Source organism: Oryza brachyantha, chromosome 5 (genome assembly GCF_000231095.2).
Source record: "Oryza brachyantha chromosome 5, ObraRS2, whole genome shotgun sequence".
NCBI classification, from domain to species: domain Eukaryota; kingdom Viridiplantae; phylum Streptophyta; class Magnoliopsida; order Poales; family Poaceae; genus Oryza; species Oryza brachyantha.
In genome coordinates, this window is record NC_023167.2 from 14020291 (window position 1) to 14045997 (window position 25707).

Consider the following 25707-nt stretch of genomic DNA (forward strand, 5'->3'; position numbering starts at 1 on the left):
AATTTCATAAGAATTTATACTAATCGATATGTCCAATGTAAATTAGAAAAACACTTATTTAAAGACGAGGAAGTAGCTACCGCTTAGACCTTTATAATATATCGTATTCATCATGTATTTTTTTTCTCAAACGTCAAAAGATTTACACGTCATATATTAACAAGGAAGAGATTTGATAGAGGCATGACGGATTTGAGCGAATAAACTGACGCTTCATCACGTATTCACGTGTGCATGCATGTTTGGGTTGCTTTGATAAATTCATACCTAAAAAATCCAAGCCAGCGTTACAACAAAAAGGCACGGAGAGTAGCAGTAATACGAAATGTACATGAGACCGCGTGGCGGACCTGGAAGGGACTCGTTTGAGAGACGACGTACGTGGAAAAACGTTTTTGATGAATTTTCGATCAACGGGAGAAGAAAGGTAGCCAAATTCGGGGCATATAGCGCGACGAAATCTTGCCATGTCGAACACACACCAAATAAACGAAGAAACTTCGCGGACTAAATGAGGGAAAAATATGCAACAATTCTGTTGGGTGCATGAACCGCACGTCACTTGGTCATTGGCATTGCGTGCTAAAAGTTTGACCAATGTCGGCGTAATTAATTCAATATACTCCAGTAAGCTAGTGCGCCTCATTTGGAACAAACGACATATTTTGATCGCCCAGTTAGGTTGGTTTGTTTTTTTTCTAATTATTTTTAGTTTTTCATCGATTTTTATACGTATATTTTCAAAATTGCAAAAATGGTGTATTTTTTATTAAAAGTTTCTATAAAAGTTCATGAGCGGATCCTTCTAATAAATTATCAATTTGGTAGCAAAGTTATTCTTTATATTATTAAATAGCTATCAAAAAATAAGATATTTTTTATCTTTCATCTTTGGTTGAAAAAACACAAAGTGGTAAACAAATGGTGCTTTGCCACTGATGTCTAGCTAAATTAATTATCATCCTCATCTTTTTGCTTTTGTTTATGTTTATATGCCAAGATTTAAACTTTTAACTTTAAATTTAGGGTTGATTTGGGGTTTTTACCGAAGTTTATTTCTAATATTGGCTTTATGTCGCTAAGAATATGTATATAAAAATTTTATTTATAAATTATTTTTCGTTTATAAATATGTCATTTGACTCTTTTACCATGAAAACCCAACCAATCACTCCCAACCGAGAAAAAAATATATCAATAACTATGTATGCTTGCAGTTCTGAGCGAACCAAACTTCCACCTTGATCGTATCATTGGCTAGGGATGAAACGGTATGTAAAATTGCCGATCGTATCGGTACCGTTTTAAAAAAAATAACACGAATATTTTTTCGGCCATTATGTTTTTAAACTTTTTTCCAAAAAAATACCAATGCATTATTAAAGTTACTACTAAATTCATAAATATAAACAATTCTGGACCATTTTTATGAAAATGAAAAATACCATTTCCATTTTGTTATATTCCATCGGTCCCTAAATATTTGACGCCGTTGATTTTTCTATATAAGTTTGACTGTTCATCTTATTCAAAAAATTACATAATTATTAATTATTTTTATATCATTTTATTTGTTATTAAATATAGCTTACAATTTTTTAAAAAATAAATAAAATAAATGGTCAAACATGTGTTAAAAAGTCAACGGTGTCATATTTAGGGAAAAAGAGAGTATTAAGAAAAGGGAATGTGACCAAGTTTAACATAGCCGTCAGGCCAGGATGCCCTCAGTGACCTCACGGATGCGCTGAGAGAGCATCATGGTTTGTCCACGATCCTATTCTCGCAAGAATTTTCGTCCTGTATGTGCTCCAGATGTTGATTTCTTCCATGATCCTTGAGATGAGCTGCTCCTTGAAAGAAAAACTCTAGCTTTGATTTGTCTCACTCCGTTTTCATCTCCTCAAACTGATCATATCGGTTGATGATCTCTAACTTGCAAATATTATGTAACTACAATTCGATTTTTTTGGCAATTTTAAATGCATACGGAACAGAGGTAGTACAATTAGTAACTATAATTACCGTCCGTAATTGAGTAGTTGCGCTAGCTCTTTGAAGCCGTAGTCCGAGTGAGACGAAATTTTTTTATTAAATAAACTTTTTTAGCAAGTAATTTTATTACTAAACCACCGGACAAAATTTTTTTTAAACTGAACCTTTTGGTCACGCCAGTTTTAATGACGTGGCAAGACAATGCTGCCACGCAGCCTGGTTGGCGTGGCATTTATGTCAGTGGCGTGGCAAGACAATGCTATCATGCCATCGTTTCACCATGCCAACGTTAGTGACGTGGCTAAAAGGTTTATACGATAAAAATATTTTCGTCAAAGGTTTAGTAATAAAATTATTTATTAAAAATTCTCGAGTGAGACCGGGTCTAATCTGAACTGCAACTTTTGGAGGCGGCGGCTATCAGTTAAGCTGAAGTACTGAACACATGTTTTTCCTTTTGCTTTCTCTCATCGATCTGTGTGTGTATATATATATATACGAGTCGCCGGAGTTCGCCTCGTTCAAGGAATTGAACGGCTGAACCAGCTATAGCTGTAGCCGGCGCCGCGAGCTCGATCGATTCGAGTAACGCGCGCTAGCTACAGCTGCATGCGAGCGCGGGGCGGCGCGCCGCGGCCGCATTGCCTCTGCAGCCGACCGAGCCAGTCAGCCAGACGACACGACGACATGGCGGACCAACGTCGGAGATCCGGCGGCGGCGGGGAGGAGGACTGGCCGGCGAGGGTCGACGTCGACGGGGGCGAGCTTGAGGCCGCGGCGGCAGCGGGGGGGTCGGTGCTGTCCGGCGAGTACCAGGCTCAGGAGATGTCCACCATGGTGTCGGCGCTGAGCTGGGTCGTCGCCGGCCACGACGACCGTGGCAGGCAGCCAGCCCTTTCGTCGTCGTCCGGCGGCGGCGACGGCGGCGGCGGCGGCGGCGGTGGTGGACAGTGGGTTGGTCGTGTCGGCGTGCCGGCGACGACGGGCGGCGGTGGCTACGCGCATGGTGCTCAGGGGAGCTATTGTTACTACGGCGCCGCGCCGACACCGGAGTTCGCCGCTGGTGAGTGGATCATTTCCTTCTCTTTTTTTTTCTCTTTTTTTCATTTTTTAATGGTTGCAGGCTTGCATCATTAGCAAGTTAAGCAACATTTTGCACGTCCCAACTTCGCACTTAAAACTTTGGCTTTTTTTTTTCCTTCCAAATCACTTTTTTTCCGGTGAAGTTTCTTTTTCTCAACGCTCGTGTTTAGCATGTTTTACTCATGTGCACGTTCAGATTTCAGAATCAAATTGACTAAAATTTTTATTTGCAGTACCGTTTCAACGAATATTTTTAGTTTAGTTCCAACGAGAGGAGTGCTTCGTGTCGTCAGAACTAGCCATTGATCAGTAATTGTGTTTATCTTGCACCGCAGCTAGTTAACCAAAGTTTCTTTCATCTAGTTAATAATTGCATACTTGAAATTTTCTTTATTCGGCACAATACGGAACATACAAGTTCCTCTGTTCTGACTTCAAAGCCGATTGCTTCATACGATTCTTCGGAGAAAACTCAACGGTGCAAATTGATAAGGGAAATTGGTTAATTCAGGAAGAAAAGAACTCCGCATTGATCAAATTGCACTTAGTCACTTAGTTTGCTGATGCCCATTCATTAATTCGAATGAGTTAGCGGATGCCATCTATGCTTTGTGATGTTAGAACGCCAAGGCAGCACGAGCATTCCCAAAAGGTTATCTAAATTTAGTCATTTATATCTTTATTTGGATGATCAACTAAAACAATTTTATTCTCTATATCTCTTTATACTCTAGCAGATTATCCATATATGACATCCTTCATATATATTTGGAGGATGGAGAGAGAATATCCAAATATAAAGTTTCTCTCTATAGATGATATCTAAAAATAAAGAATGAGATGAACGTTCTGCTGGAGTTCAAACTCTGCATTTCACCCTCTATTTTTAAGATTGAGGATGAGACAGATGAACTGTTGGGGATACTCATGGGTGATTCCCAACAACATATTTTTAAATTAAAAATACTTTGTGAATAAAACTTTTATATATGTGTTTTTAGCGAGCTAAAACCTAAGACTAACAAATAAACTACGGTTAAAAGCTCTAAAATCAATATCAAATTGTATGGAGAGAAAAGATAAGGGTGTAGGAAGCCTACAATTGTGCACATGTATAGATGTAAATCAACATGTTGCATGAACGTGGATATCTGACCAAAAAATACTAAAAAAAAGATATTTTTCTGAAAAAACTCAGAGGTTACTCTTAATTTGACATCAAAAAACTCAGGGGTCACTCTTAATTTGATATTCCCCTCTACAAGATGATTTGTTACGAATACCCACTTTCTAATTTAACTTGTTTCGAAACTCCCCCAATGTATGTTCTGACATTTGAGGGTTTATTTTTTCTTTTTGCAAAGTTCCAAAAAATAATGACCAAGTAAAGTTCAGGGTTAAATCTATCTTTCAATATTTCCAACTTGCATTCCGAGTCCCATCACCCCAGCGTGCATGCATGTGGATCTCACCAAGAAAAGTGATTAGACAACCACACATTTTAGCCTTCTAAGATTTTCATACTCCCACCAAACATACGTATTTATCTCTCCATTCTCTTTGTTGAAGAATTCATGCATCCAAATTTCAAAACTTCAATTAGTATAACATAAAAATTACTTATTTTGAATGATTCTATAGCCATTGAAATGTACATGGGAGTTATCCTCTTTTTAATGTAATACTCCATCTCTGTTTTAACGGATGGTGTTGTTGATTTTTCGGCACGTGTATGACAATTCATCTTGTTTTGAAATTTGCGAAATCATCATTTATTTTATTGTAAATATATTTTAATTGTAATTAATATTTTTTTATACTTATATAAAATTTTTGAATAAGATAAATGGTCACAGGTACGTCAAAAAGTCAATGACGTTATTTTTTAAAAAAAAATATTGAGGGAATATTTAGTCTCAGGGAAGGACTATAATATACTAAATTTTACGTTAAAATTTCTTGTGCCTCTTAATATCTTTTGACGACCATAAAATTTCTTTTAATTTTTGCATGACATTAGTGGGTTTTTCCATCTGATGTAAGCACCTCCAAATGTTCTAATCCAATTGTCATAGAATCGCACGATGTTATTGGAGCCATATTATAACAAACACGTAGTGAAATAGCATGCATAGCTTGTATGTCACTAACACTGGTTGGTAACATTTCTGGATTTGTGAATTCCTTGTCTAGTCGTACGTGCTCCACCTTTTTCTCTGGCAAACTCATGATCTTCTCCAACCAACGAGCCGCTAGATTAGTTTCCAACTAGCTGAGACAAGTGTGGCAATGCCCTAGCAGTGGCGCTGCCAAGAGCTGTGGGCTCGGAGGCAATTGATGGGTAGCACTGTAGCAGGGAACCATCAGGATTCTTTTCACTATTGCTCATGGGCATATGTTAGTGGTTGCTACTACACCAGTACTAATACCGTAGATGATCTCCATTTTGCAAGGCACGGTGTTAGATCCGGTGACTGCTAGCATTGGGGAGAAAAAGGATACGTCGTATATCTTGCGTTATTGACTTTTTGATATATTTATAAAATTATCTTATTAAAATATATAATTATTATTTATTTTGTTATGATTGAAGTTACTAAAAAATATTTTAATTATAACATAAATTTTTACTTATTTATATATTTTTTTAATATGACAAATGGTCAAACATGTGACAAACAAATAACGACATTATCTATTAAAATACAATAGAAGTATGTGGGGGCGACCATGGGAGGAGGGGATGGATGTAGGCATTGGATGGTGCATGATTTTAAAGATGTGTACATTGGGAAAATAATGTTTTTCCCATGCTTCCTGTGTATACGGGCATGTAGACGTTTCAATATTTGCTCTTTGAACGAGCTATAATTGAAGTGTGCTAGGCTATCTAGGCTCAAATAGTTTATATGCTATACTTGTGTTATCAAAAAGAAATATTGGATGTATATTTGTATACCAATAACCTATTATAGCTCCATAATTACATGGAGGGTAGCAAGGGTAAGGTGGAGTGTTAGGAGGAAGCACAACTGCAGGAGAGAGTAAGAGAATATAGAGGAATCACTTATGAGGAGGGCATTAGGGTTATGTTGAGCGTCATCAGAAAACACACTATAGATGCAAAGGCGGAGCTAAAACAAAATGAAGAGGTGTCACTTGCTTGTGTTACTTTGCTTTGAACTAACTGTTATGGATGTCTAAGTTTAAACTGATGAAAATATTGGAAGAGTTAAATCATATTTCTTAGGCATCCAACTGCTCAAAAAGACTATTACGGGAGAAAACATGTGCATGATTTTAAATAAAAAATCTATAATTGTACCAATTAGGTAGCCTAAGAGAATTATCATGTTATTAACCAAATATTAAACCATTGACTATGTGAATCGTGTTATATGATGATCGTAGATTATATTGAATGTGTGTGTTAAATAAGCCATCCAATTAGAAATATCATGTACTCTTAAAACTTTTTATTTTTTGAAAATTTAATAGTATTAGAATTTAGAATTAATAAACATGTAGGCATAACCATCTGATATTCTTAATTTATTGTTTGTTCATTACAAAATTCAAAATCAATATTAATCAAGTTGTGATCAACATGGAGTCTTCTTTCAAACATTTTTGAAAAATAAATTAACCTATCATATGACTAAAAGTTTGATGCGTACAATATTAATGTGGTCCTTGTAACATATGCGGATTGCAACTACTATCTCATAATCTTAATTTGATTTGATTTGTTCATATCATCATTCATGCAAGCAACAAAAAATACCCACCTTATCATAATGCATTATATAGAAATGCAGTGCACCTTACGGCTAGTGCTAATTGCATGACATATCTGTATACTTTACATATCAAATACACCAAAAATAATTAAGAAAAATAGAAGAGAAAATATTTTCATCACTCGGTTACATATCCACCTTTTTTTATGTCACTTATATAGTTATTGAAGAATTGTCAAGTTTTCACAAGATAGATTAATATGATATATATGATTCCACAAACATATAAGTTCGAATTCAACTTCTAAAAATTATAAAACAAATTTAATTGTGAATGTCCATATACTAGTTTGACTTTAATTTGTTTTTTACAATAGGTAGAAGTCAAATTTGAAATTGAATGTTTTGTGGGGTGATATTTCTTATGTTAATTCATCTTATCTTTTTTTTCAAAATAATTTATAACTTTTCAGATGGTAAGTAAGAAATAAGTGTATATCTAACCGACGGATGGCAATTCCTCTCTAAAATAGAAACAATTTGGCAATACAAATTTCATGGCATTCCTCCTTTCAGTAAGTACGTTCAAACACAACCCGATATATACTATTCTCTTCATTCCACGTTATAAAGTTTTCTAGAATTGGCTAGATAAATCTAGACATATATCCAAAATATATACATTGATATATAAATAAACGTAAAAAAAAATCTTATAATACTGAACTGAGTAGTACCTTCTTGCAGCTGGTCGACAGAGATAAGATGCACATTTAATGCATGGAAACAACGTGTCAAAGTGCCTGCGTAGTCCTTCAGTAGAGCGAGACAACGGAGTCGTCAAATATGATGCACTTATACGTAGAGCATTTCTAGAGCTTCTCATGTTAACCGATCGTCACATTCGCTTCGCTCGCGTGCACTGCAGGAGGGCAAGAGCGGATCAGCTTCAGCTCAGACGCGCAGCAGGGCGCCATGGACGAGCACTCTCCCACGTACACCGAGGCGGCGTCGTCGGCCGCCGAGCAGCAGGGCGGCGGCCGGCGGTACCGCGGCGTGCGGCAGAGGCCGTGGGGCAAGTGGGCGGCGGAGATCCGCGACCCGCACAAGGCCGCCCGCGTCTGGCTCGGCACCTTCGAGACCGCCGAGGCCGCGGCGCGCGCCTACGACGAGGCCGCACTGCGCTTCCGCGGAAGCCGCGCCAAGCTCAACTTCCCCGAGGACGCGCGCCTCAGCGGCGGCCCGCCCGGCGGCGCCACCGCAGCGGCGGCGCCGCCGCCGCCTCAGGTGCCCGCCGCGTCTCCGGCGGTACTCTACCCGGCCAGCGCGGTCTCGGACTACTTGCAGTACCAGATGCTCCTGCACGGATCAGGAGGTGGCGGCGCCGCCGGCGGTTACCCTCTCTACTACGGCGCCCGCGCCGGACCCTATTCCTCCTTCCCCACCTCCTCGGTCACCGTCGCATCCGTGCCGTCGTCTTCTGCTGCTTCTTCGTCTAGTTCGGGTTACGGCGCCGCCGCGGCGGCGGAGCACGGTGAGGCGCCGGCGGTGCAGTGGACCTGGCAGGACGGTACTGGGTGGACCTATCCGGCGACGACGAGTTCTTGGTCCGGTTCGAGCCAGTATCCACCTCCACCTCGCCCTCCTCAGCAGTAGTGTTCCTCCGTTTGTTTTCCCCTTCTTCCATTCCATGGCAAGCGCAGTGGTACGTAGCTAGAGCGTAAGGTTGACGATGAAGAAGAGATCATAGGTTCTAAATCTCCTCCTACCTATTTTCTTGTTCTTTTTGCTCAGAAAATAACCACGAGTCTTTGATTTGGCGCCAAGATGACACGGTGGTGATCTGTGTTCAAAATGCATCAATGCAAGAAACCAAATTAAGAAGGGTGCATGGCAGTGACACTGTCGTATTTTGTTCTTTATTTAGATGGAATTGTTCTTTTAAGTTTCTTTTTTTTTTCGTTTTGGTTAATAAAACCAAAACAACCGTAACGAATTCCTGGTGTTGTGGTTCAACGTGCACGAGGGCAGCAAAACAAGCAAGAGGTGCGCGATGACGCATTGGCATGCATTAGTTTGCATCTTTGTTACGTTTGTGTAAATATATCTTGAGATGGTCCAATTAGTTGCATATAATTCAAAAGGTCAGGACTGACAATTAACTACTACCTCCGGTTTGAAATAATTGTTACGGTCGACCAATACAATTTTCATTTTGACCATCAATAAATTTTGAATGGATGGATCATGACATATGAAATTTTTATGATTATATTTAAGATGCAACACACTTCGGCTCCCACCATTTTGCTTTTTGCAAGAAAAGTCGAAGCCACGTTTTCACAAACAAATAATAATTTACATGTAGAACTTTTATATACTTGTCCATAGCCACTCATAGTCAAAAGCAGTAAAATAAATCACTGAAAAAATTCTCAAAATCAAATCTAAAATTTAAGTGTTAACATTTAAATTTTGACTTATAAACAGTATTAACTACGGAACGGTAGTAATCTTCTTGAATGTACTATATCGTACTCTTAAATAATTACTTTTTCAAGAAAATACGAGCAGTCAAAGTTTATAAACGAATAATAGTCAGTGACAAGTATTGAAAACATAGGTAGTATAATTAACGTAGAAAGAGTTCAGGCACAAACCCAACTAGGTCTAACACTAGAACTAGCCCAGTTGCCCAGAAAAGCTATCTTCCAGGCAAGTCAACTGGGCCAGGCCTACGAGCAAACATAAAGCGGCCCACAAAAAAACCGGTGCCGGCCGGGCCGCACCCCTCGTCAACCAATCCTGACCGTTGACAAAGTCCACGCGAAGACCGTGGACGACTCGTCTTCCAGCTCAGCTGCAGCCTGGGCGGAGAAAACCACGGGCGGGGCGGCGCACGGCGACGACCGCGCGTCGGCTTCTCCTCCCACCCCCGCGACCCGCCGCTGCCGCCGCCCGCGCCGAGGCTCGTGGCCTCCGCCGTCTGCTCGCTCCGCCTCCCCCTCCACCTCCCGCGCGTCTCTTCCTCCGCCCCACGCCTCCCCACCACCACCCCACGTGGGGAGAGGGTAGCACTCCTGTGGGTTGGCGGGGCCCACCGGAGGGGCAATTCCGTCTCCTTCCTCCTCCTCCTTCGCAAAGGGCGCTTTCGCTTACGAACTCCCCCACCAACCGCCTCCTTGTCCTTCTCCTGCTCCTGCTGCTGGTGGTGGTGCCGTGGTGCTGGTGGTGGTAGACAGCGAAGCCGGCGAACCACCTCGGTTTGGTTGGCATCCTCCGGTCCCCTCCACCCCCCCCCCCCCTCCTTCCCCCACCCCCACAGAGGCGAGAAGCTTCCGGAAGCTTCGGGGAGGAAGTACCCCTCCTGGGCTCGCAATGCCGGAGGAGAAGGAGTACGCGCCCGTGCCGCTCGGCCAGGCGCCGGAGGCGGTGGACCCCGAGGACCCGGTCAAGTCGCCGCCGCGGCCAAGCTCGCCGGCCACCTCCACCCGGAAGGTTCCGATCGGCCTTACCCTTCTCCCGGACGGGTTTAAACCCTAATGGTTGCTCCTTGCTCGGATCTGGCCGCGCCCTGTGCGCTGCTTCTGTTTTTGATCTCCAGGCTTCTAGCTGTTTGGAACGTTGGCCTGGCCTCGCGTTCTGCGGCTCGATTGACTCAGCGATGAACATTGCTGTCATTGCATGTTTTTTATAACATAATGCATCAATGCGCGTGTTTTATACATGGATTTTATGCCCTTCAAAATACTTCCTGGTGATGATGCTCACACAGATACTGTCGTAGTATTGAATGCAAATTTCGGCTTTTAGGCACGAAATTCAAAAAGGTTGTGAATTGCTGCATAGGGCCGCCCTCTTGGACATGGACACATGTAAAGTTTAGATAGATCTTGGCTGACCCAGAGTTATTGCTTCTACGCATTTAGGAATTGTCTATTTTTGAACATGCTGTATGCTGTCTGACCATAAAATCTTATGACGGGATATGTGTTTGACAGTAGGAATTTCATAATGGCACTTATTAATCTGCCCCTAAACATTGATCCCCTGAGTATTAAACTCTTATTCTAATCATTCTAAAACTTTCGAAAAATCCCATTCGAGAATTATTACCTGTTTAGTCTTTTATGCAGTATATAGTCATGTTTTCCATCTTGAGGGTTTATTTCTTATTCGATATATGTTTGATTATGTTGATATCACTAGCACTGAGCAAACTAGACAAAATGTGGATGTTTTTCTGTTTTCACCCAAATGAATAATATATAGTTCTTCTGTCCATGCATGTGTTGAATTATCTTCAAAATAGTAGTTCTGTAACTAACCTTGTATGCTTAAACAGGCATGTTTTGCTGTTCTTCAAAGCTGGGTATCAAGAAAATTTATGACAGGATGGTATGTTTTTCAGGAACTAATCTAGACATATTGGAAGAGCTACAGATTATATCCAAGCCTATTAACCTGTTCCCTTCCACTTTTATTTTGCAGTGTAGTTCTTTTCCCAATCGCTGTCACATTCTTCGTTACCTGGTGGTTTATTAAGTTTGTTGATGGCTTTTTCAGTCCACTATATGCAAAGCTTGGATTTGATATATTTGGTAACTGTTGCAAAAAAATTTCTCTCTATCTGTACTTATCATTGCAAAATTGTAATGTGTAATACTCCCTCCGCTCAAAAATATTTGTCGTTTAGGACAAGATTTTGTCAAACATTTAAAATTCTAACAACCGATTTTATGTTTGTATAAATTTATAAAATCTTAAGTTTATGATATTATGATAGTACTTTTCAAGGAAAATCTATGTATATCATTTGTTATGTATTTACACTAAACATTTAAGAAATTATTTATGGTCTGAATTTTAAAAGTTTGATCCAATCTTGTCCTAGATATCTTTTTGACAAATATTTTTGACTAGAGAGAGTAGTTGGGAAAAGATGTATGTATATTTACTCTTTTTTATATGTAATGCATTTGTATATTAACACAAGTAGACTAGGATATCTTTTTTTCCCTGCTGGATCTTGTTTCTATTTGTTCTATCTTTAATCTCTAAAATCGAACTTGGTTTTGCAAATTGGACTGTGAACTAATGTGGTTTAGGTGCTTTAGTCATTTGATTTAGTTTATGTTGTTTTCTTTTTATCGGATGCACTGTTAATCATGGATTCCTGATAATGCGAATAACAAATCGCCTTTTAGCCATTCAGTATGTGGTGCAATAACAACCTCAAGCTATAAATGACAAAACTTCATGGTTTGTCTATGTGGAGTAATAAAAGTTTTATCTTGTATTGTGTTTTGTTTATGACAAATGGTTGTCACATCCTTTCAGGCCTTGGGTTTTTGACTTCCTTGGTATTCATACTGCTAGTTGGAATATTTGTTTCTTCATGGGTTGGTTCAACTGTCTTCTGGATTGGGGAATGGTTTATAAAGAAAATGCCTTTTGTAAGGCACATATATTCTGCATCAAAGCAAGTTAGCACTGCTGTTTCACCAGGTGATTCATACATACAGTTCTATGTGATTTGAAATATTCCACCTATATTGTTTATTTTCATAGTTCGTTGATGTTTTTCAATTTGAGTGCATGAGACTGTTACTTATACTGATAAATTATATTTACAAGTTCCGACACTATGCTTCTACCCACTTCATGTTTTCATGTGTTTATGTAGGTATCAATAGGTTAATGGATCATCTAATCGTTATATTACAAATTTCTTACTTTGTCGTATTTCATTTTTTCAACCAGAAATTTTTCTTATTATTTATTTTTTTATTGACAGATCAAAATACAACAGCATTTAAAGAAGTTGCAATAATTAGTCATCCCCGTATTGGTGAATATGCATTTGGATTCATAACATCAACGATGATCCTTCAGGTACTTGTTTATACTTTATGTATACACATGGTCTAGACTGAGTAGAGCCTAGATGGCTTCGCCCTGTACCTGCCTAGATGATTACCTTCAGATGTGTCCTTCAGCTATATAGAAAATGGTTTCATTTCGATTTATCAAGCTGCAGTCACAAATACTGTGCTTGGCTATAAACTTGACCGGCGGAGAAAAGCCTGCCTTCATGGCATTGCGCTAAGAAACCTCAGCTAAAGCTGGCCGAGAAAGGCCACAAACCCTGGTCCCTTAACATGTCAACCCACCCCCACGGTTTGGGCCTTAACCCGTGCATTGAGGCCCCTGCCCTATACACAAGGTCCCGCCATCGTAGGTCATTTCTTAACACATGTTTTAACAAAGTGGCTAGCAAGTGACCTTTTAAAACCAATTCTGAAAATTCACTCTCAAGGGTAGTCAAACCCAGGAGCTGGTAGATACTACTAGAGCGCTGTAAACACTAGGCTACACACATAGTCCCTTGTACTTGGTTACATAATAGTATATATTACAGAGGCTCACATTGTATTGCTCTGTTCAACTTCATTTTAGCAAATCATCTATGATTCGACACTTTCTGTTCACTCTGAGACGATCTTTTAATACTGCATTACAGACTGACAAAGGTGATGAAGAGCTGTGCAGTGTGTATGTTCCAACCAATCATCTATATATTGGTGACATCTTCTTGGTTAGGTCTGAGGAGATTATAAGGCCGAATTTGTCCATTCGAGAAGGGATAGGTTGGTTTCTTTCATGTGTTTGTCTCTACTATTTTAGAGTCCAAAAAAAGTATCCCATATCAAACTCCTTGAATGCTCCAGAATTGAGTTGCAAAGTAAATTATGTCTAGTGTTTCCAAATATCATCCAATATCTGCTGCTCTTCTGCTATTATATATCCAGATTTTAAAGTTATCCTCCTGGTGGTAGATTTTTTTTCCCTATCCAATTTAGTTTTTATCCTTGATTCCTAGTACATTTCTTCTATTCATCTAATCCTATGCTCTTTGCTTTTGTACTTTCTACAGAAATCATTGTTTCTGGAGGAATGACCATGCCACAGGTAATTGCAGCGCCAGGACAAACACCCCATAAGGGTCAGAGCACCCGTTTAAACAGAATGATGAGTGCGTGAGACATGACATCAGGTAAAATATGCAGATGCGATCAAGGCCTGTAAACCTGTCCCAGACAGTTGCTAATAGAGTTCTGATCCATGTCATTTCAGTATCAGCTGTTATACATAGTACACTGATACTGCGACCTAACATTTAGGTTTGCTCAGGGTTGCTGAAGAGGGCAAATCCGCCAATGATACAAACTGTAACAAGGTGACTGAGAAAGCAGCATTGCTGGTAGATTAGGCAGATCAAAACACGAAAGTCAGCGTCGACTATCGTGCGCGTCTCTTCTGTGTGCTCGCTGATTGAAAAATTGTGTAATCTTTCATGCACGCCCCAAATGTATACCAGTACTGTGACCAATAGTATTTATACTCCTTTAAGTAAAAAAGAAAAGATCGATAGTATTTCTACCTTGTCGACTTCACTGTGTCCCGGTTCTTATACACGTGAACTGAAAGTCTAAAACCATGGTGATGGTGGTAAATCATTGTCAAGTTTCATTGGTGTCATGTGACAACATGAAATACCCCTGGACCCACCCCTGAAAACTGATGTGTTGTTTTTGATCCTCTTGAACCGGTTCAAATCAAGAAACTACTCCGCGTACCAGCCAAGTTTTTATTGGTTATAATGATGAAGATGAGATATTGAAGATTTTCTAACTTCTGTCAAACAATGGAATTAACTAATAAAAATTAAAAAATATATATTTAGAAAAATGAGATATAAAGAAACTAAGAAAAGAATGTGGTAATAGTAATCAGTTACCAATTTATAACCCTCGAGGGAGCTCGCCACTCCTTTCTATTTGTGTGTTTTGACTTTTAAACTTAGGTTTGATTATTCATCTAAAAAATTAGTGCAAATATTTAAAAACATATATGATGGTTAAAGTACTTTTACGTATAAAACAAGTCAACCAAATAAATGATGCTTCCAATAAAAGTAACAAAATAAATAATTAAACTTTATGTCCAAAAGCAAACATGGAGAGGGAGAGTCGTATTGTTTTGACAGATTATGCCGTACTTTACCGGTTCTAGTTAGTACCAGAACACAACCAAAAAAACAATTGTAAAGAAGCAAGAATGGTCTTTTCAGATTCAACAAGCACGATTTGTTCACGGTAGGGCAGAACTCTTTCGCTTAGAACAGCCACAATATCCAGACACAATCCTTTGGATACCTAAAACCAACAAGGGAAAGAAAAGAAGCTTAAAACCATTTGGCGCAGCAAAAGGCCCCAACGTCAAGATTGTTCACTCACAGACTCACGGCATGGTACAGCAAAGACAGCATCGGCCTACAGGAAGAACACGGCACAGAATTCACATCTAAAGTTCAATGCTTTCCTAAATAAAGGTTGCTACTCGTCATGTCCGATTAGCTGAATAGTTCCCCAGGATTGAGTTTCTATATGCTCTGCATCTGGGAGAATGAGATCCTGATTGTGTTACCCTCCAGCGAGGTGGCATGTTTTGATACAAGGGCTTCAGTCGCCTCCTCTTCGCTCTCAAATTGGATGAGTGCCTGTCTCTTGCCATTTACCTCAAATAGCTTTGTGTTTACAACAGAACCATGTTCAGAAACATGGTTGAGAATTGTGTCCTCAGAGATCTCTTGTGGAAGGGCTGAAATGTGGATCATTTTTGTTGGAGCACAGCAATGTCGGTAGTTCTTGATTACATTGCTATTGAACCTGTTAAGACTAGAAGTTGTGTAGTCATGTGCATCAGGAGCGGATGTTATATTGGGGTACTTCGAGTAGTTAACCTCGAGCTTCTTTGCAAATAACACTGACCCCTGTGAAAAAGATTGGCACATCCCAAATATGATAAAACAGCATTATAAATATAAACAATAGAATAATAGTTTGCTCAATGCAATGAAGCAGATAATTGCGATTAAAATAGTACCTTTAGATAATGCACAGCTAGCTCAGCCTGAAACCCATCAGCCATTTCAACAAGGGCATGATCTGGTTTGTTGCGCAGTATTTTGATTCGGACTATGTTCCCATACAGAGAGAACAGATTGAAAAGCTTGTCTTCATTTATTTTCTGCAGGGTAGATGAGTTACTAAATAAAGATGGCAAGCTTTAAGGCCCATAAGGCTTAAACTACTCTTGATTAACAACCACTTTGATCCATTGAGTCTTCATATAGGGCAGGTCAGTTTGGACCATATAATGCCAAAGAGATCTTTATTATCCAAAACTCTGGCCAAAGAATGGCCTAATCCTCATATTCATGCCAACAGCCTGGTAGTTTAAATCGTACTCAAGAACCAGGTTGTCTTTACATGACCAGGAAGGTGAAATCCAACACCCCCAGTACTCCAACAGCACCATGCATCTTTGATGCTTCCTTTCTAAGGTCAGCAGACACAACAAAGTGAGCAGGTAACATTCTGCATTCATTTGCAGACCACCTTAGGGGTCCGACTAGAGAGAGGGTTGGATGTTTGTAGCAGCTCCTTCACCTACATTTGACCCTACCATAAGATAACAGATAGGTTTACCTGGCCAAGCAACTGCTTGATTCCAGTTTGGCCTCGAATTGGTTAAACTTACTGATGATTTCATTAACTGGGATGGCCTACATAGCTGAGTAGGACTCAATCCACAAGTGTAGTTGGCATGAAACTTTAATTAGGTCCTTTGGCTTTATGTTCAAAACATCAACCCACAAGTAGGACTCATAGTCATCAGACTCGTCAAGGACCAAAGCTGCCTTTTAGAGAAACCTCAGGGATCAAAGTGCTCATTCAAAACAGCTTATGCTTAGAAGTTTAAAAATAAAGAATCTAAGTGGAAAAGTTAAGCGTTAGGTAAGAAATAAGTCTTGCATGGTACAGGACAGGTGGAAACTTACATCAGTGTTCAAATTACTGACTATTAGTGTGCAACGTTCATTTGTACCAGTTACCCCAGGGGGTAAAGTTCCACCAAATGCAGCTGCGATCATTGCAGCTCTTCCCATCTGATATGCACCAAATGCAAACATTTTTGCGTGAGAACTCATAGGGTTATTATCCATCTAAGCAGTGTCCACGAATTGAGAGACAGATCACAGGAGACTACTAACCTGTGCATATGAAGCTGTATAACCCAAAGGAAATTAAATCAGGAACCTTTGCAAATAACAATAAATATTTAATTCAAACAGAACTGAAGTGTGCTACCTCCTGGTTGTTGGAAGGCATAAAGACCACCTGGATCTGGATAGCCTTGCTGCTTCAATAATTTTCGAATAATAAAATTATCCATTTAGTTTCAGAGCAAAATGGGTCCATGAAACAAGTGATGTGATGACAGAACATAAGCACTCTAACCTGAGAGCCCCTTGGACGCTGTTCGGTAGGCAATGATGGGTTTGTGAAATCCCTGTATAAAAAGATAATATTGAGAACAGGTAAGGAGATGATTAATAAAAGTCAAAAGGAAGAAATAAGTTGCGAATTGAAGTTGAATGCTAACTTTTAAACTATAAAGACAAATACAACTCCCTAAAATTTACTGATGCTTACAAATTGTCCAATAATGTCATTTGTAAGGACAAAGGATGGGAGGTTAATTTTACCTAGAACGATCATTGTTGTAGTGGACTTGCAGTTCGCTAAGACTGAAATAAAGGAAACAAGAAAAATTAGATTGAGAAAAAATAAAATAAGATACAGATAGTCATAGATCATACTTTGAATATTGAATATCCAGCTGGCAGCAACCATCATATATGTTCCTTCCCTGGAATACTTCGTTTGTAAGAATGAAGTACATAAGAAATGTACACACAAGAGCATTAAATGAACAGTTAAAAATTTACATGCAAAGCACCAAATGCCTCCACAGCTTCTTGGAGTGATTGATACTGGATAAGGGCTTGAAAACCTGCATTAAACAAACTAAATGTAATAAATCTACTTTGCAAGCATTAATTGTGGGAGATCCCATACTTATTTATCCCAGTGGGAGATGAATATGTACCAGTGATTGAAAAGAGCCACACACGCAAAAAAAAAAAAACTAGTAGGACAGATGGACTAGGCCGCTGGGAAAAATCAAGCTGTCGCCTACTTTTCTTTATGGACTGTTGTGAGACTTGTATCAATTGGACAAGAGGTTGATACCTACAATCTATGTGCTTCTATAATTTAGTCATGTTGCTGCTGCCTAGTATTGAATGCATGTACACACCTATTGCTATATAATACGCAATGCTGCATCTACTGTAATAAATTGATATTCACTAGAACATCATTGCTGCAATAGTTGGCATAAACTTTTGTAAACCAGGGTACAGCACAGTACCCATATTAGAAATTACTACATTTAGTTTATAAAAATGAAAATCAGCCTTGCCATTCATATGCAATCTGTTAAGTAGCATACATCGTGCATGTGTGTGTGGAGTGAGAGAAAGAGAGATGGGGGAATCTGACCAGCTGACTTCTGAAACGTGACAATCTTCTCCACATATCCATAAGCTTTGAAAACTTGGTGCAGAACCTCCACAGTTATAGGATACATCATGTGGTGAATAGTAACTAAGAGGATTCGGTTGGGTTCTGACTCCTGGGGCCCAGCAGCAAACAAGCACCAAGACGAGAGAGGAGAGAGAAAGAAAAGAATAAATAGAGAGGAATATGCAGATCTAGTTGTAACAATAAGATATGGTAGATACGGTATGCAATTTAACTAGCTGGAAGAAGGGGCGAAATTGAATAGTAATCACCCTCCCAGTTCTGATACAAAAAAATGTGTAATATAAAATATTCAAGTCAAATATTGCCACACTTCTATTATGAGCAGTGACTAAGTTTCTGGTTTACACAGATTACCATTGTTTTCTGGTTTTAGAAAACTCCAATATTGTATTGTTAACTTTTAGGAATCTTTCATCAACTTTAAGCCATGCCAATAGAAAAGAATTAAACTGGGAAAGTTGAGTGAGGCAATGGGAAAGAATTTAAGATTCCATTGAGTAAACCAACGTGGTCAGTGGATTGTCCCTCACAAAAGCATTGTAAAATGGAACAAACCATTTGCAATTTTTTGCATCCACAAAGAAGTAAAAGGTGCAAGTGGTTTAAGAAAAGAGGATAATTAGGATGAACACATGCAGACTTCATAGCTCAAACATTGACATTGTCCAATTTCAACCACCTTAAAAAGCTTAAAAGTAATCCCTAAAGTTCAGAAAGGGAAAAACTAATGTTGTGATCTGCATGTGTACCTGATCTGAATTCCGTCCATGAGAGCTTTGGTCAGTGGTAAGTTCTTGGTGGGATGAAAATTGCATGTACACATTCCTTCCCCTAAAGTGGCATAAAACAGGTGAACACATTTGCAGAAAAGAGTAATCACATGCTAAATGAGACGATTTGAAATCTTGAAGGGCAGTAAGATTATCTTTTGTATAGAGAAGAATGTAACACAGTAAGCTCGGTACATTAACAGTTGTCAATAAAAAGTCACATAGTCAAGAACCTAAACCCTCTTGGCTTTCATAAATGTCCAGAAGGAGTTTATGTTTCTGACCAGCTAAAATCACAAAATCTGTATAAAAGATCTCTACATTTTACAAGCTACTCCCTCCGTTTTATATTGTAAAACTTTCTAGCCTTGCCTAAATTCATCTATTGATCGATATATATAATCTATACATATGTCTAAATTTATGAGCATCCATACAAGCCTAGGCAATGCTAGAAAGTATTACATTGTGAAACAGAGGAAGTACTTCTATCCAAAATCATCAGCACCAGCTAAAATCGCAAAAATCTATATTAAAAAATCTCCCCTTTTTAGGAGCTACTTCTATCCAAAGTTATCACATGCAAGAGTAGCATTACCTTACACTAGGTTGAACAGCACTGTAGTACTGCAGCGCACTCACGGAATTGTGCAAGTCCTGCATTTGGAGAAGTGCCTGAGCCACCAGAAACCACCCCAAAACAGACATATATCAGCACACGTCTACTTAGCAGCTAGAGGCGTAGCAGGCAACAACGGAAAAGGGAGCTCGCCTGATTCTTGGCACGCAGCATGACGATCTTGGCGACATTGCCGAACGGCTGCAATAGCTGCAGTAGATCAGCCTACAGCAATAACAAAGCAGTGAGCAAACAAGTCATAAAGGTAGAAGCTTTCACAGTAAAACCCAAACCATCCGGGCGGAGAAGGGGAAAAAAAAAAGATCCACGATTCCCTCCTTCCTCTCCCCTGCTTCTCACCTCAGCGATTTCGTGCCCGACGTTACGGATGTGGATCACCTTGGACGGCTCCGCCATCCTCCCGGACTGCGGCACACCACAGCAGGGGCGGACCTGGTATCACTACTAGGGGCTAGGGTTAAGGCAAAGAGAGAAGCTTTCCAGAGAATGGAAGAGAAGATAAGGTTAAGGCAAAGAGAAGAGGCGTGGACAGAGAGAGGAGGGGGTGAGAAAGAAAGAGGATGTGCGTGCGGCTGCTCACCGGCGGCGGAAGCAGCAGGACGCCGGCGTGGGCCGCTGCTCGCAGATGGAGATCGGCGCGGGCCGCTGCTCGCAGATGGAGCTCGCAGATGGAGATCGGCGCGGGCCGCTGCTCGCAGATGGAGATCGGCGCGGGGGGCGAGCGGCGGGCGGCGGGTGAGCTCGCGAGGAGACCTCCGGGAGTCGAGGCCGAGGAGGGGACAGGACTAGGGCCGGCGCAAGGAGCCGCAGGCCCATTACAGTTACAACAATGCGTTAAAAAAGTTGTTGGCGGTATGGGCAGCAGATTTGATCATACTATCTCAGTAGAAAAATTAGGAATTTACCCCCATTGTGCCAAACTGGCGATGACACATGGCGTCACTCATTCATCAAGATCAATAACATGTGGATAAAGAAGGTAAATCTATCATTAATTTTAATCTAGAGGGTCATCATTTGGATTTAAAACGATATATTTGTAAATAAAAAATTTTATATATGTGTTTTTAGTAATATAAATACAAAAGCTGAAAATAAACGATGATAAAAAACCCTTTAAATTAACTCTAAATTTAATATTACCAATTCAAATTTTAGCTTATAAGCATAAACATATGCGAGGCCGCTTATCTTATAACTTTCTAAAATTGTAATTGCCCATCTTTTGTTCCTCTTCTGCCACAGTAGGTGCACAACGCAAAGGAATAAAATAAGGGACACAAAAGAAACTTGCAATCCATTTTTAGTGATATGCACCGTTACGTTACACGATATCAGTTGTTACTACCTCCGTCTCATAATAACTTTATTTTTCGATTTTTGTGTTTAACGCTTCGACCACTCGTCTTATTTGAAAATTTTATTAAAAAACTTTAAAAAAATTAGTCACACGTAAAGTGTTATTCATGTTTTATCATCTAGTAGCAATAAAAATACTAATCACAAAAAGTAATTCAAATAAGACAAAGAGTCAAACCATTGTATCTAAAAACTAAAAAATGAATTTATTTCGAGGCGAAGATAGTAGTAATATAAAAATAGGTACACATGGTCAATTGTTCCTTATGTACCTATACCTGCCTAAAACTTGTACAAACCTAGATATCATTGGTTAGGTCCAAAAAAGTTTAAAGAGTAAGCCTAAATAGTGTTAACTATTTTAAAATTTATATGATAATTTTACATATGCTTATACTTATAAGCCAAAATTTGAATTTTTAACCTTAAATTTAGAATTAATGTTGGTTTTTCTACCGAAGTTTATTTTCTATATTTGACTCTTAGATCGCTAAGAATATGTATATAATTTCTTATTTATAAATTATGTTTTTATTTATAAATATATCATTTGATTTTTTTCCTAGGAAACATGAACCATCACCGCCTAGGATCTGGGCGTAGGGTTCCTGCCATAGCTACTCTAAACCTGGATCTGTCCCTAGTTACTCCTTAAACTCAATCATATTATTTTTTCGTTGGATTCCAATAGAGATGCTTCAGATAGACGTGTGAGGATGAGGGAGGAGGAGGAAAAGATACATTATTCATAGGTTGTATCATAACACCGTGACTTGTCACACATCTAAGGGATGTATTCGAAGGGTGAATATATTACGAGTGTCTATGTTTATATCGTGGTTTTTTAAAAAAAGAACTAGCTTACTATTAGCTCACTATTATATTGTATAATTTTTTGATCAAATGTCATATTTTTATTTGTCACATATTTTATTAATGTAATTGAAAATTTATGAATTTTAATACTAATCGTGTCCTTTGCCACAGTATAATGTAAAATTAAAATGTTGTCCTCATATTTTTTACTCTTTTTCGTCTTCTCTTTTTTCCTGGCTCTTCCCAGTATCAAAAATAACAGCACAACTCTAACCATTAGTAGCACTGGAACAAAGATAGGGTAACTAGCACGTGTGGTCGAAGTCTCTAAAAATAAGTTATTATAAGGTCATTCTCGGACATGGTATTTATCGTGTCCTTTTTTAATAGTGTCATCTCATCGAAACATATTTAATTGAATGAATGAAACATATGTATCAATGCAAAATTTTACTTTACAATTTCATAAGCTAACAACATATCACTTAAATATTACATCTAGGTGATCAATAAAAGTTAACTCGAATTTGCTCAGTGAAGATTTCAATACAGTTTCATGATCTAGGTAACGGTATATAACAAGTTTTATCCCTATAAAATTTAACACATATATCTCATCATAAAGTATATGTTAGGTCATAATTTTTACCTACGTAGCATACTATTTAATGAGATCAAAACGATTGGCCTAAGTGAGTATTGTTCATGATTTTCTTCATGTATATGTATATAGGCTTGTCTTGTTGGTAGCGATACTGTACAATCCATCCAAGCACAACTTTTACATATACCCCTGGAAAATATCTAGGCCAGTAATACTACTATTCACCGGTTTCAAGGAAAAACAACACTTCCGGCGGGTCCTAGTTCCTAGGAGCAAGTAACTTTTCAAATAGTTTGTTTGGTTGACTGGATATTCTTTTATAGGAGATGGCCGTTTATTTTTTTTACGTGTTTAGCTAGTGAGCGAAAATGAAGAGGGTGGTCCAAAAATAAAATATTTCATAAAAATATTGGGTATGTGTATCTGGCCAAATTGACGCCCATCTACTCTCATTAACATTGATCATTAGTGATCATTTGGTCAGGTTGAACTAGTGTGACGTCCTACCTTTCAACCAGCCAAAAGCTAGGTGCCATGCTGACGGCATAACCTGAATTTATTTTATTTCATTGCTGGCCATAGTCATTGATCGACAGCATTAATTAACTGCTCCCAGTGTTACAGGCTGTAGGTCGCTACAGTAGAGAGGGGCTTATAAGCGGGTTGTCGGGCTGGCCCACTTACACCTCTAAAGATAAAGGTTCTCTCTTTCACTTATTCGCAAATAACCAAAATAGTATATTTATAAAAGAAAAATAATTTGCAAATGTAAAACTTTTATATACGTGCTTTGGTAATTTAAAAGTCAATGCTGAAAATTAAACTATGTTAGAAAAAACTCTAAATTTGCTCTAAATTTAAGGCTAAAACTTTTATATATGTGCTTTGGTAATTTAAAAGACAAGGCTAAAAATTAAACTATGATGGAAAAACTCAAAATTTGCTCCAAATTTAAGGCTAACTAATTTTGACTTATAAACATAAGCATTAAGCGAAAAGATGGTGTGAAAACAACTTAAATTTTCTTTAGAAAATACAGCGACTTACATTTAGCTCAACCAAACTTTTAAAAGGATTCTGAAGGTAATATCTCCTTATCCCCACACTAATCCTCCAATCTGGTAGTTGCATTGTCATGTTCTTGTTTTGGGGGAAATTTATGCTTACTAAGGTGATGATTTTATACAACCTTATATTTTTGCTTATACTTATAAGTTATAATTTTAATTTTAATTTTAACTTGGAGTCGATTTTAGGGTTTCTCATCGTAGTTTATTTTCTAGTATTTAGGATCTAGAGACCGAGACCCTTAGAGGTGAGGAGATCCTCTGAGAAGTAAAGGACGGGTAGAGGGAAACTAACTGCCGCCATTCTTTATGTCATATACACAACCTCATAGGCCGAGTTCGGCCAGGGAGGTAAGTTAATTTACCTCCCTCGTTTTCCGCGCGCACGTTTTCTAAACTGCTAAACGGTGTATTTTTTTGCAAAAAATTTCTATAGGAAAGTTATTTTAAAAAATCATATTAATCTATTTTATATTTTTTTAGTAATTAATAATTAATTAATCATGTACTAATATATTACTACGTTTTTCGTGCCGGGGATAAGTTATCTTATCAGCATGAAACGAACGCGGCCATAGTCATATCTAGAGGGCTAGTAACACTGAGTCACACCGCGCCTTGGCCTCCTCCAGCTCCCCCACGTTGTTGGTCGTTCTCAGATCACTTAGCCACAAATGCCGCCAGCCGTTGTCATCGTCCTCCCGTCATTCGGGTGTTGAGGCTGAGCCAGCGTTGTAGTTGTTTCACACTGACACATCATTGCAACAGCAACGGCAACCACCATCAGCATTAGACTCCCACCGGGCAGATCTGACCTCGGTGGTTGTGGTTTCGTCTTTCGAGCGCCGCGAGCTGTGACCCAACTCCTAGCCTCACCACCATTTGTTGTTTCAAGCCTCCACCGTCCTCGTTACTCCTAGGAAGGGATGGAATGGCCACCCACCGTCGTCCTTACTACCATCGGTCTAATGCTATTCAAGCGATGGTAAAGGTGTGGAAGAAGTAGAGAGAGGATGCGGCGATAGGATTTGAAGTGCCACTTGATCCACCCATCTAGAGCAATGCATATGCTATAGTGCTTGTTGCCCTCATTGGTGGAACATGGCTACCACTTTTTTGACAAAAAATAATGCATGCTTCGCCTTTGAATTTACCATTAGTTGTACCTCCTAGATACAATGTTATAGCATACAAATTGCATTTGAGTGAGTGTGCTAAGGGTATGTGTCTCATAGTACTTTTCCATCTATTGTATACACAGTTACACACTATATATTTTCTTTTGTTCTAATTTAATAGATCAATATCCTCATCTTTTTGCTTCTATTTATGGTTATATACTAAAATTTAAATTTTCAATCTTAAATTTGAAGTAATTTTAGGGTCCTTTTTACCGTCGTTTATTTTCCCGTCTTTGCTTTTAGATTGGTAAGACACATATATAAAAGATTATTCATAAATTATTTTTCGTTTATAAATATATCATTTGATTATTTCCCTAAAAAAGACAAACCATGACCCCTGCCTCCAAGTGTTCGATCTTCATTTTTCTCCATTCTAAACAGTTCCAAACAGTTTTCAACCCAACCTCCAAGTTCCAATGTAACACATCTGTCGTTGCATCTAACTTTTTCTTAGAGAACTTTCTCATGTGAAGACCATATAACACATTTTGAGTTTTGATGGAACAAATCAACAAATCAAATCCCCCTTAAGGCCTTAAGGTTGAAACTTCTGGCGTGTGTTCGCACAGCATGCATGTCAGCATGTGTGCTACGAGCTACCCTAACGTGTGCGCGTGTATTTACTTACGTTTGTGAACGAACAGAGTGCATTTCGTGTACGTCCCATTCAACCAGGAAAATCGAGTCTATGGGCCCTCTTTTCGCCTCTGTCGATCTAACCCCAGAGCTTAGCCACGATCGAGAATTCGATTGAGATCTCCGTTAGCTTAAACTTCGCATCGTCGCAAGCATGCATCAACTTGTTTGGTAACCAGATCTATGACTATGAATGCGATGCAGATTAAGATCCGCGATGATCTTGTCCTTGCAAACAAGAAACAAATTAACCGATCTCTCGACAAGGCTAGAGTATAGCTAGCATCCATTTTT

At 39.0% G+C, this 25707-nt stretch overlaps 3 protein-coding genes across 5 annotated transcripts; 2 read left to right on the plus strand and 1 right to left on the minus strand.

The window, feature by feature from the left end:
• The first annotated feature begins 2682 nt into the window (after window positions 1-2682).
• LOC107304195 (ethylene-responsive transcription factor ABR1-like) lies at window positions 2683-8474 on the plus strand. Its single transcript, XM_040523795.1, has 2 exons — window positions 2683-3058; window positions 7747-8474. The coding sequence occupies exons 1-2, from the start codon at window positions 2683-2685 to the stop codon at window positions 8472-8474; spliced, it is 1104 nt and encodes a 367-aa protein (XP_040379729.1).
• A 1537-nt stretch (window positions 8475-10011) lies between these two features.
• On the plus strand, window positions 10012-14345 carry LOC102721078 (protein LIKE COV 2-like). Of its 2 annotated transcripts, none has more exons than XM_006654395.3 (8): window positions 10012-10316; window positions 11164-11216; window positions 11310-11419; window positions 12159-12326; window positions 12616-12713; window positions 13342-13468; window positions 13756-13875; window positions 14003-14345. In XM_006654395.3, the coding sequence occupies exons 1-7, from the start codon at window positions 10197-10199 to the stop codon at window positions 13860-13862; spliced, it is 783 nt and encodes a 260-aa protein (XP_006654458.1). In that variant the 5' UTR covers window positions 10012-10196; the 3' UTR covers window positions 13863-13875; window positions 14003-14345. The 2 variants fall into 2 exon arrangements, with proteins under 2 accessions (XP_006654458.1, XP_006654457.1); XM_006654394.3 differs by having other exon boundaries at window positions 14013-14342.
• A 625-nt stretch (window positions 14346-14970) lies between these two features.
• On the minus strand, window positions 14971-20554 carry LOC102721551 (polypyrimidine tract-binding protein homolog 3-like). Of its 2 annotated transcripts, XM_040523924.1 has the most exons (15): window positions 20328-20554; window positions 20087-20179; window positions 19880-19951; window positions 19706-19782; window positions 19087-19168; window positions 18293-18425; window positions 17677-17741; window positions 17548-17597; window positions 17434-17475; window positions 17186-17237; window positions 17036-17087; window positions 16939-16952; window positions 16726-16833; window positions 15768-15911; window positions 14971-15654 (listed from the first exon to the last, which is right to left on the minus strand). In XM_040523924.1, exons 2-15 carry the CDS (start codon window positions 20141-20143, stop codon window positions 15265-15267), a joined length of 1338 nt encoding a protein of 445 aa, XP_040379858.1. In that variant the 5' UTR covers window positions 20144-20179; window positions 20328-20554; the 3' UTR covers window positions 14971-15264. The 2 variants fall into 2 exon arrangements, with proteins under 2 accessions (XP_040379858.1, XP_006654460.1); XM_006654397.2 differs by lacking the exon at window positions 20328-20554 and having other exon boundaries at window positions 17036-17084; window positions 20087-20212.
• Between the last annotated feature and the right edge of the window lie 5153 nt (window positions 20555-25707).

Coding starts and splice junctions, on each gene's coding strand:
- LOC102721551 (XM_040523924.1), bottom strand. CDS start 20,143: ATGGCGGAGCCGTCCAAGGTGATCCACATCCGTAACGTCGGGCACGAA. Junction 17,598..17,676: donor AGGCATTTGGTGCTTTGCAT/GTAAATTTTTAA, acceptor GAAGTATTCCAG/GGAAGGAACATATATGATGG. Junction 15,912..16,725: donor TCAGTAATTTGAACACTGAT/GTAAGTTTCCAC, acceptor TCTACCCTGCAG/AAAATAAATGAAGACAAGCT.
- LOC107304195 (XM_040523795.1), top strand. CDS start 2,683: ATGGCGGACCAACGTCGGAGATCCGGCGGCGGCGGGGAGGAGGACTGG. Junction 3,059..7,746: donor GACACCGGAGTTCGCCGCTG/GTGAGTGGATCA, acceptor CGTGCACTGCAG/GAGGGCAAGAGCGGATCAGC.
- LOC102721078 (XM_006654395.3), top strand. CDS start 10,197: ATGCCGGAGGAGAAGGAGTACGCGCCCGTGCCGCTCGGCCAGGCGCCG. Junction 10,317..11,163: donor CGGCCACCTCCACCCGGAAG/GTTCCGATCGGC, acceptor ATGCTTAAACAG/GCATGTTTTGCTGTTCTTCA. Junction 12,327..12,615: donor TAGCACTGCTGTTTCACCAG/GTGATTCATACA, acceptor TTTTATTGACAG/ATCAAAATACAACAGCATTT.